This window comes from Pelobates fuscus, chromosome 3 (genome assembly GCF_036172605.1).
Source record: "Pelobates fuscus isolate aPelFus1 chromosome 3, aPelFus1.pri, whole genome shotgun sequence".
In the NCBI taxonomy this organism is placed as follows: domain Eukaryota; kingdom Metazoa; phylum Chordata; class Amphibia; order Anura; family Pelobatidae; genus Pelobates; species Pelobates fuscus.
In genome coordinates this window covers 224,622,486-224,635,115 of record NC_086319.1, presented here as the reverse complement: position 1 = coordinate 224,635,115, position 12,630 = coordinate 224,622,486, and the positions used below count along the sequence as shown (strand labels likewise).

At 44.6% G+C, this 12,630-nt stretch overlaps 1 protein-coding gene across 1 annotated transcript in view; it reads left to right on the top strand.

Moving 5' to 3' along the window:
* Window positions 1-12,630, top strand: part of GSAP (gamma-secretase activating protein) — a 130,321-nt gene that overhangs the window by 49,995 nt on the left and 67,696 nt on the right. The window contains exon 12 of the mRNA XM_063448150.1: window positions 10,526-10,569. Within this exon, the coding sequence (XP_063304220.1) occupies window positions 10,526-10,569 (44 nt within the window). The remainder of the gene's footprint in view (window positions 1-10,525; window positions 10,570-12,630) is intronic.

Here is a 12,630-nt window from a genome sequence, read left to right as displayed (position 1 = left end):
TTGTTATAACTCATGACTACATATGTGATATAAATCTGTAAAAAGAGAAAAATAAATATAAGTTTTGGAGAGGTAGGATAAACAAAATATCACAAAAACCATATAATTATAAAAAAAATATAGAAGATGTGTTGGAATTAATAAAAATAGATATAAGCTCCTACCTAGCATACAGATAGAGTGCATATAAGTGGATGAAATTAAAATAAAACTGCCATTTCGAAATCCAGGTTGAGTCCACTTGGATACAAGGTGTCTAAGTCAAATATCCACCTCATATCGAATTTGCTCAACGTGTACTCTAAATCGCCACCCCTCCAGTGTCTCCGTATATTCTAGATGCCGAAGAACGGCAAGGCGGTGGGATCACTATTGTGGTGCCTTTAAAAGTGTAGAGACACATTATGGTTTAAAAAAAAAAAAAAAAAAAAACTCTCTTTATATTGGTTGCCAATACGTCAGATCCCTTTAAGAACTATTTTGAACCCGGAAGTGACCCAAAGCCGTATGCGACCTATGCCCGGAAGTGACCCAAAACCGAAAATGGCGCCAATATTCTTTTTTTTTTTTTTTAAATTCTTTATTTTTGATGTGCATGTATAAACAATCGCATGACTGTAATGCCACAGCAGCATTCTTAAGTAATAAAAACATTCAAGAGTTCGGACAGTTGTTAAGCATTAGTAAGTGCGCACATGTTTTTTTTTGGGGGGGTTTTTTATACAGTAAATAATAAAACAGGTTGGGTACATGCTGGCTATCCAAGATGAATTGCACAAATGTGTAGGAACAGTAGCTGAAGAAGATATAGTGAATCTTAGTCGTTGCATGCAGTTAGACAACACATTTTTGTTTTAAAGGATGCAAGCTAGAGTCTACTCTGGTAGAAATGGTGCAGAGCGTAGTGTGTTTTGTTAGACAGTTTGAGTAGCACACAGGATTTAGAGGAGGAAAAGGGAACAGGGAAGAGGAGTAGGCTCCCTAGACTGACCATCTATGTAACACTAAGTTTGTTCATGCAGGGTACTGCTTTAAACACAATCTGCTGAGTGCGTTTGGATGTGGGCACATCATTAGCTAATCACATTGTAGAGATCTTTTAGACGGCATCAAAATAATGTGTCACAGGGTGCATGTGCCTATCACGGCAGATAAGGGTTAAATCAGAAATAGGTGGCAACATAATATTAGACATACAGTCCTCTAGGTAAGCCAAGGTTACCGACAAAGTCCACCGGTGCCCTGCAAGATGGGTCAGCTGGTCTGGCAGCCTGATGTCGCTGGGGTATCCCTGCAAGCAGATCCGCTGTGTGGTACTTTCATGCCCTCCGCCGGCGATCAGAAGTCCCTCAGTGCTGTGTGTTCAGGGTACCATGTTGCTGGTTCCTCGTGGCCATCAGTTGGGGTCCTGTACAAGCTGATTTTAAGGCCCAGGGAGGCATTCGCGGCAGCTGAGCCTCAGCCGTGGGTAGGTGGTCGGGGACTTCCCATACGGGTCATCTCTTGTGTTCATGCTTGTGATTCGCAGGTAGGGGCTATTCTCAGCGAGCTGTTGTTTCTGCCTGCGGGCAGGTATAGCTGTGTTGCGCGGTATTGGTCGCGTTGCCGCCATTTTGGTGTTGACGTGCGTGGTGCACTGTAGGCTGGGTGGTGGCCGGTGGACGGCGGTATTTTTCTCCATTGCGGGCCGGGATAACCCCCCCGGTCCAGAGGGGGGGGAACGGGGCCAGTACCGGACGGGTCTGGCCTTGGTTGAGCGCCGATGGGCAGGATAGTGGGGCAGCGGCCGTCTGCCCCACTCACCGCCGGAGTAGGCCTTGTTTGCGCCAGAGAGGATTCTTCCTCCAGGGGACTGAAACCGGGCCGGCCAGCCTCACCCTGGGTCCGGTGCTCTCCACCCGATAAGGTCCACCGCCACTGGCCGGCTCTTCATGCCAAAAGTCTGGTTTTCATGTTTATTTTGTTGTGAATGCCAGGAGCTGGTCTAACATGCGACCATCTTGCTTGGCGGCTGGCCCCGCCCCCCATGGCGCCAATATTCAACACCCCAAGACTAATATTTAAACATACATGGGGAATGAGGAACTATATGGTTGAAACGCGGTGTGCTTTTACTTTGGACATTTTTTTATTATTTGCTTGCTGCTATATCCTGTCTTCTGCACTTTATTGAAGTAAATCTATTTGAGAAAAATCTTTGAGTTTCCTGAATGTTTGGGAGTAACAGAATTCCAGGATTCATCCCAGCAACTTTATCTGCTGATAAGCCATCACAGCCAGAGCCTGCTATTCGTGGCACTGGGAAGAGTGAGTGAGCCATTACCTCTGTGTACTTAAATATCTCTATATATGCAGTTTTATATTTTACAGATAACCAGATACAAATTGTAAGGTCCTCCTTGATATAACTATATCACATTGTGTGGTGGTGTTTTTAATTGCGCACCCTTTACTTTGAACTTATTTTTGCACTTTATGTAGTTTCTTCTGAGTGATTATTGCTGCTAGGGTTGCTGCATCTCTCACAATTCAATAGCGCCAATCCACCCATATCCAATTGGTTTTAACTTTTGTTGTTTGTAAGTTGGTAATATGAATCCTTGACTTCTATTCAGCATGTTCTTTGTGTTAAAATCTCTTTTAGCAATATAGAATTTCACATCAATTTCAATGTCACATAGTTTGACAGAAGCCTTTTCGATTAATAAAGGAGTGAATCTAGTAAAGTAGGTATTAATCCATAAGCAAGTATGAATCTTTGATTACCGACTTATTTTCATTACACGTTTTGTGCATAAATCTCTTTCAGCAGTTTGAGAGTATGATGCAAGCCTTCTCCTAATCTGCAACAATCTAAGCTTTATAAATATAAAGAGCTCCTAAATCTATCACAAACTCTGTGCAGATAGTAGCTATTTACACAGAGCAGGAAGATAAAATGCCAGTTATCTGTTCAGTTGTAACTTTGTGTGACAACTTTCCACAAAATGCAAAACTTCGACTGTAAAAGGAAAAAAAATAAAAGCGTAATGTAAACAAAAAGAAAAGCATGCTTGTTTTATAAGTGGAATAATTAAAGGGCTCCACAGCACACATCTTACACATTTCCTTATCAATATTTTTGTTGGAAAGGTGAATATTGTAATGAGCAGCCAACTATTAATTGTGTGCCAGAGTGCTTGAACCGTGATTTGAAGTGGTCATGGTCCCTGGAGTCTGTATATGCCGCATTGCACCGTGAACAGTTTAACTTGCCTACTGCCAGAGGTGTAACTCCGCCTGCATTGTTTCATTGGCCAGCCCAGAGAAGGCTTCCTGGGTGGCTATTTTTGATTCTGTGCATGTAGGACGTTTGATCACAGCATGCTGGAATTAGCCGGTGCTAGCTCTCCCCTTACCTTCCTCCATGCTGCACATTTCCTCCGCTCAAAAAGTACTCTCTGACATCCCGCTCTCTGCCGTGAGGGGAAGTGATGTCAGCAGAGAGTGATCAGGCTACAGGGAGTACTTGACCTCCGCGTTATAGTGTTTTTATTTTTCCTTTTAATGCAAGGGTGCACACCAGAACAGTGAGAGTTAGTCTAACCAAATAGCTTTTATGAAAACCGTTTTTGTTTTTTCCTGTTGGACTAACCCTTTAAATTATTTTAAAGTGAAATGTATCCTAAATTACATTATCTGTATGATTAGAAAACATCTGGAGAACAGTGTAAAACCGATCAAGAAAACTAAATAAAAGTATAGTATCTAACTAGTTTGAGAACACATGTAAGAAAATACTGTATCATGTCTCTTAACACTGAAGTGCAACATTACAGCTGTAATTACATTGTAAATATATTATCATAACAGATCTCTAGACAATGGTTATGAAAGGCCAACGGAAAGTAAATATTATATCTCCATAGTCAGAAAATTCTAAACAAATATTCCTATTATATCTTTACCAGCTGCTAATCAGCTTGGGGATGCTGTCCACCCCGTGTGAACTAGAATCAACTGGATAGAAAATTGTAGATTATGCTAGCTTTAGTGTACCTATAATCTTAATTTTATTAATGACAGGAGGCGAGTATTTGCTTAAGTCTCTCTTTACTAGAACTCCACAGCAGCACAGAAAACAACCAATCAGAAAAAAGTTAGGTACTATAAAACTCCCCTCCCCATGCATCATTTCCTCTTTCAAGCTGCGACAAAACAGAATAAAAGGCAGAGAACATCATGGGGAAGAAACGAAGTCCTAGATACGATGAATATAACGATGTCCACCATCCAAGTGTAACCGTCAAACTAGATAGTGTAGATGGACTGTAAACTGAAACGAGATAAAAAACAGAATCGAACAGGTTGATTATCCAATGAAATGTACTCTGAATAAACATGTAGGTACCCAATGTAGCAACCAAATTAACCTAATATGTAAATATCCCAACCATATTAATGGAAAAAAACAGACATAAGGAACAAGCGACAGGTAGCAGAGACAACAAACAGAGTTGCATACGTACCTGATAATCTAAACTATAACATAAAACAAGGGAGGGACAAGAATGGGTGGGAAATACTCGCCTCCTGTCATTAATAAAATTAAGATTATAGGTACACTAAAGCTAGCATAATCTACAATTTTATAACATGACAGGAGGCTTCGTATTTGCTGTTTGAAAGCTCAGTTCACCAATCCAACGCTGTTTGTGTCGCTGGTAATTATTCCAGGAAATATCAGAGTAATCCTAATTGGACATTCCAAATACGATAAATGACAGCCGACGGGTCAAAGGAGATGCCAACCGACGAAGTATCTCAAATACGGAAAAAGGCACCCACCGCCGGTAAATCCATTGCACCTGGTGTAGCAACCTGTTTCCTAGAAGTCGGTCCATGAGCTGGCAAGCTGACCTATTAGCCACATTCCTGTAGTTGTATAGCTTCGAAATCCGAACTAGGACTTAGGGTCGCGAGAAGAAAACTGACACCAAGTCTCAACTCATGATCCGTAAGGCGGCTCCTCCGATCGTGCCAGGGCCATTCGGTGATGCGGCCTTGCAGGGAGATCTCCAATCTCAAGGAATGCACCGAAGACCACCACCAAAATCGCAATGGAAACCGAGGAGGATCTTCGTACCTTCCTGTCCTACCCGGTGGGATGTCTCATCCGAGCATAAATTCATAACGCACACAATGAGAGTGTGTCCAAACCAGCCGTATACTAAGTGATTCCAATAGTCCAAACGGACTGTGTAAAACCTCGGACGTCGTAGAGAAAGGGCTCCAAAAGACGTCCATTCAGGGTTCCGAACTGAACTTGAGTGGAGGAACGGAGGTCGACCATTCTGGGAATAGGGAATCCCAGAAATCTTCAAAGGAATGGGAAGAGCAAACAGGAACGCAGATTTCCATCCAGAAATGCCCTCGTCCAAGAGTGAAAGATGTCTGTGTAGAAGTCTGGGTATACCAGGTACCACCATAAGGTCCCGTAGGTCTCCTCGACGATAGTTGAAAAGTAGGGTAGCGTGAATCCAACAAAATGGCTCCCGTGAGGAATAACTAGAGTATAGATGGAGGGTCCTCCATCTCCGAACCCTGATCACCAGGTATGCGTTTCGAGGAGACGGGGCAGTCCTGCCATCTTATCCCAAGATCTGATGACCGGGGAGGTCAAGACAAACCGGGTTTCCCGGTCTTACCATGTGAACCATATGTACGGTTTGTACCTTCAGAGCGGGTAATAGGCCCTCCTTAATCGTGTTACCCGAGCAAGGCAGAGCCCGTTTGCTCCATGTAGGTCCCCGTATCTCCCGCCACCTAAAAATGGGAGAAAACTGTCTGAGCAGTTGTTACAATGGTCTGGATATCCAAAACAGAAAGCAATCCTCTGCTTTCTATGGTGCCGAATATACCCAAACCTGCACTCACATAATACCTGAGTTCCATCCGATAGCCGAACCATCTCCAGGAATGTGTATAGAGAAGTGGGGGTCACCCCTCGTTATACCTCTGTGAGAATATCCCTCCGTTGCAGGAGATAGACTAGAGGAATCCAGTCTAAATATGGATATCTTGCATGACCAGGCAGTCCTCTATATCGGAATCAGTAGCACGGACGTCAGATCCACTTGAATGCAGGAGGAACAAATGGATGGCACCGTAGGGCGTCGAGTGTATGAGAGAGCCGCGCTCTCTACTAATGTGGTCCAATAACGTGCTAACGTCCGGCTGATAGTCTGAGCGGGCCGTACCCGTAAATAACCAACAGTAGAGTCTGCATCCGTGACCGTTCCTCTCTATGAGAATGTTTCCTCCAAACATGACCCCTGTATCCAGCTCAGTCTCTGGCCGAGGTTGAGGGAGAGGTGCGTCCTCAAAGAACAACTCAGTGTCCGGTTCCGTATCTGAGAGGGGTTCGCTCTCTGCTCCAGAAGGTAAAATGTCCTCGGATCGAAGTGATGGAGGGCCGCACCCTCCTGTGATCCAAGTTAGAGTCCCTAGAGACTCAGGGTGACCAACTATAGGGTACACCAAATAAGAGTATCAGCATAAGGCTGAGGTTAATCCACGGGAAAAACGATGGAAAAACTATCAACTGACCGTCCGGATCCCGTGCGCGCGCGCGGGTTCCAGGCGGACCGTTGGTAGTCTGAGGAAAGCAGGAGACGTTCTCCGCAATCCACGAGCACCCGGGAGGTCGGAGGAGGTCAAGTCAGGCCTCTCGACGACCCGAGCGAAAGGAAAAGGAAGCCACGAAAAACGAAAAAGACAACAATAACGTAGATATGAGTAAAAAACGCAAATTCTATCTCAGCTAGAAGGCCAATAGCAGGCCGGAAGGCAAGATAAGTAAGCCCCACTGCACAGGGCCAGGAGCTAACCTTACGGAGGAATAACTACCGATAGCTATATGGATACCGGGAGGCAGATACGGAGTAGTTGATAAAGACAAGGAAAAACCGCGTTCTCCTGTAGGTGACTGAGTACCGGTCCTTGCCTGTGCAAAGTTCTCCTTGGAGATGTGCCCTCGCTGGACTGGCGCAAACCGCGGATGTGTGTCCGGGGTCTTCGTAATAAAACTTGCCCTTCAGGTCTGAGGTTTAGGGCCTTCACCCTACCTACCTTATCCAGATGGCCGTATATTGGTGTCCTCTTGGATAGTATGGCAATGGTGCTTGTCCGGACACCTGCCTATTTCCGTGTCACTGGTGGGCACTGGCTTCTCCTCAGTGATATTCCCCCAGGCCCGCGGCCAAAAGGGGGTTCGGCACCAATAGAGCGGGCCCAGCAGGCCAAACTAATGGACGCAGGATAGTTGGGCAAGCAAATAGGCACCGACATAGTAGGCCATACAAATAGGCACCGACCTAGGAGGCCAATAAATGGGGCACAGACCTAGCAGGCCGTTCTTATGGGCACAGACCTAGCAGGCCGTTCTTATGGGCACAGACGTAGCAGGCCATTCTTATGGGCACAGCAGGCCATTCTTATGGGCACAGACATAGCAGGCCAATCTTATGGGCACAGACATAGCAGGCCAATCTTATGGGCACAGACATAGCAGGCCAATCTTATGGGCACAGACATAGCAGGCCAATCTTATGGGCACAGACATAGCAGGCCAATCTTATGGGCACAGACATAGCAGGCCAATCTTATGGGCACAGACACAGCAGGCCAATCTTATGGGCACAGACATAGCAGGCCAATCTTATGGGCACAGACATAGCAGGCCAATCAATGGGGCACAGACATAGCAGGCCAGTCAATGGGGCACAGACATAGCAGGCCAATCCTGGGTCGTGTATTATTGTTATATTATAATAACACGTTATTTATATAGCGCCATCCAATTCCGTAGCGCTAACGAGGGGTACTGAGTGAGAGTGGGGACCTCTGAGTTGGATAGAGGCCCCTAAAATTAGTAGATCCTCAGAGCATCCTGTGACGTAGGATCCCTAGACCCCAACCCTTTTAGACAGCGTAATGCCGTGTGAATAACCTGAACCGGGACTGGCGGTCCCCCAAGTGCCCAGCAGGGAAATAGTGGTATTCCAGCTGTATTGGGTATAGGCGGAAGTATTCCAGTGACCATCATGGCCATGAATGAAAGATGCACTGAGCGAAACTGTCCTTGAACTGTGAATAGGTAAGCATATGCTCTCACCGATCCGTTAGGAATTCTAGCGTATTATAGAATACCATCATCATACCACCTGCAGGGGATGTGAAACCACGGACACTGCGAGGAGAAGGGTTAAACCATAGCCAGATTAATTAACTCCCCGAGAACCTGACAAAATTGTCTTGCATCAGCGCAGACTGGTTTCCCATACCAGTTTGAGACAGAGCCAGGTCTGATAGCCATATACATGCCATGGACAGATAATTCATACCAGAGCAGTCCCATCTGAGACCTCATAGCTGGACCAGACAATTATATTATTGTCATATTGCCATTTATATAGTGCCAACATATTCCTACTCAGAAGCATATGAATCTGAGAGCTAACTAGCACTGTCTACCTTGTACAGAGCCTGTACAACTGAGTACCTACACACTTGAAACTCACGGAAATCTGTGAAACGCGTAGAAAATAGCAATATGTACAGACTGCAAAACTCCCAGCTAACTGAGAAAGACACTGCCAGCAAAACACAGTGATCTGTGATTCGCACTGACAGCAAACACACAGCAACAGTGACATACACGGTCAGGAAAACGAAATCTAGAAATACATAGTCAGTGAAACGCACAGCCAACTGCGACATACACTGTCAGAAAAGACTAAATCCTGAAATACACTGTCAGAGAAACACAGCAGTCTGTGAAGTGCACTGTCGGCAAAGCTCAAAACGTCTGTCATACACACTGTTAGTAAAACGAAATCTGTGACAAACAGCGTCAGTCAGACACACAGCAAAACTGCACATACATGGTAGAAAAACTAAATCTAGACATACGCTGTCAGGAAAACATACAGCGATCTGAGAAATACACTGTCAGCAAAAAAACCCACAGAGCAAAATTACAGCAATTGTGTATATATGCCAAACACCCATCAATCTCAGGTAGAATATGCCAAAAAGCCCATGTCACCTAGACGCTGTAATCTGAACATATACATAAAGGAGAGCTGGCAATCAGAGAAGATGAGAGAACTGGCATGACAGTGAGGAGAGGGGTCGGGGGGGCGAGCGGGAGCAATTGCCCTCCCCTCCCCCGGCGGACACATGCAGTCCGTGGATTGAGCCGGCCGAGGTAGGCAGCCACGTGTAGAGGCTCCGGTCGGCGGTATCATAATACCGCGACCGGAGGAGAAGCAAACCGCGGGAGGGGCAGCGAAATGCTCCCTCCTCCCCCGGCGGGCATGCGGTCCGCGGTAAGCGGACGGCCACGTGTAAAGCCTCCGATCGGCGGTATCAGAACACCGCGACCGGAGGAGAAGGAAACACAAGTGGGGCAGCGTAATGCTCCCTCTTCCCCCTGCGGACATGCGGTCCGCGGGTAAAGCCGGCGGCAGGCGGCCACGGGTAAAGCCTCCAGCCGGCGGGTGTGAGAAAAAAAAAACAGAGCACCCCGCGACCGGAGGAAAGAGGTCCAGGGGGACAGAGAAGGCAAAATTAAAGGGGATCGAGAAGGATAAACATCCCAGGAGGATGAGGAGAGAACAAATAAAGACAAACTCCCCACAAACCCCAGAGCAGTAGGCAGGGTGAATAAAGTGAAACACACAAAGAAGTCCCCAAATAAAAATGAGTGAAACACTGAAAATATAATTAAAATCCCAAAGCCACCCACTAATGTTAGCAGGAGGCAGTGGTACTCTGACCTGTACTGATGCGGAGCAGCAAAGAAAGAGGAAATGATGCATGGGGAGGGGAGTTTTATAGTACCTAACTTTTTTCTGATTGGTTGTTTTCTGTGCTGCTGTGGAGTTCTTGTAAAGAGAGACTTAAGCAAATACGAAGCCTCCTGTCATGTTATAAAATTCTAACTCAAGTAGTGTGTTACACCGTATCTTGACTTATCTGTAAGGAGATTGACTGGCCTGCTAAGTGCCCCAACATAAACTCAAACAAACACAAATATGCAAGAAATTTGAATGTTGACTGTGAGACAAGCCTTCAAGAAGAAAACAATTACACTGTGCATGCTGAAAGGATCCAAGACAACCCTCTTTAAGTCTCTCAGTTCTCCAACCCTTAGTACTTGCAAAGCATGCACAAATCAAATATGAAACGTTGGATGGTCAGCATGATTTGCCAAAAGTGGCAAATGTTATGGTAGAAAGACACCACTATTGTAATGTTTCCTCTGACATTGCCTTAATCATGCATATCATATCGGCATTTGCATACTTAACATCAGTGCCCACTATGACCAACATGACTGAATGGAAGAATATCCTTGAAATTACGATATTTAGTGGAAAGTTAAGTGAGGGAACATATGAATGTTGGTGACTTTTGAATAAGATAATTGAAAGGCTCTATATACAAAAAGCCTTCAAAATTCATATTTGTTTATTTTTAGTTTGAAGTTCCTCTTGAAATCACTCTTTCTAAACAGACATTAAGGTAAGTCTTGGTAAATTTATTGTGTAAAAGATGTCTATATACTGTGTGTGTGTGTGTGTGTGTATATATATCTCTGTGTGTGTATATATATATATATATATATATATATATGATAGCACTCCAGGGACTTCAAAGTAGTATAAAAGTAAAACGTAACTTTTATTATTATTTATAAAGTGCCAACAAGTTCCGTAGTGCTGTACAATGTGTGGACTAACAGACAGATACTGTGTAAACAAAAATCGACGTTTCAGTTCTAATTCAAACTTTCTTCAAGAGTGCAGGTTTTTGGACATATATATATATATATTGTCAAGAAACCATTTTCAAAAGTTTCTGCTAGATATAAATATGTACACTGCAATGATTTACATAAGACAGAGCGCTGTATCCACATATTCTCTCAAGTTTGGTTTTAGTTTTGTTATTTTTGCATAATATTTGAAATTCACTTTGGGTTCTGAGTATTCCCACTTTAGGGAACCACCTAGTTTTCAATCTGTTACAGGCATTGGTGTAATGAGGTATCTCACAATGACCTTCAAGCTCTGATCTTGAGATTGTAGATTATCGTAGCATAGCGTTCCTATAATCTTAACTGTACTAATGACAGGAAGTGAATATTTCTTTACCCGAACTCCAGCAGCACAAATCAATCATAAAATAAACAACCAATCAGAAAAGAGATACCATATGATACAAAACCCTGGCAACCCAATCACTTGCTCTTTCTTTGATGCAAAGTAACTAACAAATATTACATATAAAGAAACCATAGAGAATAAATAACATGATCACCTGAACATGTCCTGTGAGTTTTGTCACATGACAGGAGGCTTCATATTTAAAATTTTTAACACTGTGGAAGGAAGGCAAAAGAAGCAGGTACAATCCACAGAACACATACTATAGACGAGAGACATCGCCGCAGAGAGAGCCTGCCATGCTGCCTCCCTGTACCCAATGGGCTCCAAAATTGGAGTCTACCCCGCTAATGACAGGAGCCAGCTGATCTATCTCATCAACTTAGTAGTCAATACTGATAGCACGGGTTAACATATGCAATTAGGATGAAAAAGATGTTGTGGAAGGAAAACCTCCTTTTTTCTGGGTGTTCAGATCTCCTCGTCGAACAGGATCTTTTGTTCCGAAGAAAACTTGAAATGGATGAAAAGGGTGCGATAGAGTGGGAAAAGAATGGTACTCTATGATATAACCTTGTACCATCTGATGAAATAGAGCATTGAGCCCAATCCCTTATGGTGGTCAGGTCCTATTGAATGCTCTGTGACAACGCAAGGTCCGCCAAGTATAAGATCTTTGCCAGCAGTCCAAACAGGTACAGAAGTTGGTCCTGCATTGCATTTAAATCTTTTTCACTCCCTTTCTGGGGACATGAAAATCATGACTGCTATGTCGAACTCCAGCGTGTTAGTCATTTAACAGGGAGTAAGGGCATTCCACTCTGAGGCAGGTCTGGATCTCACGTTCCCGAGGCCAGAAATGAATGAACCCGACAAGATGGTCTGGCGGACTCAACTCTCACGACCTGGGGTGTCTCATGGGCCTCATATCAAACAATGGGTTATGCAGCATATCCACAAACATCCCCAATGGATGGGTTCTCCCACTACAGATTCCATTACGTATTTGGATTCCATTTGTGAGTTGTCTTGTCATTCCTCCTCTGACACAGAGACTGTCCACCAGTCATCAAACACAGCCAATGGAAGTGGAGTGTAGGAGCCCTCCACATCAAAGAAAGGGACAGATGGAGGAGCCAGATCTGTACCTCTACGTGTTTGGACCGCTTAACTGGTGCAATCCCTTTGAACCTAGCCGAACCTAAGCCAGCTCCATCCCAATGGCATTTGGCAGAGGAAGGATTATCCATGGCAGGAGCTTCTGAGCCAATGGAGTGGTCCCATTAGGGTGTCACTCTGGTGACCACCCCCTGACCAGAATCCTTGATCGGGTATTAGGTTAGCACCTTGGACAGGGCTATTTCCACTGAGGCTGCTATGGCAGCTTTAATTCTGGTCTGCAAGTCCTGCGACTGTT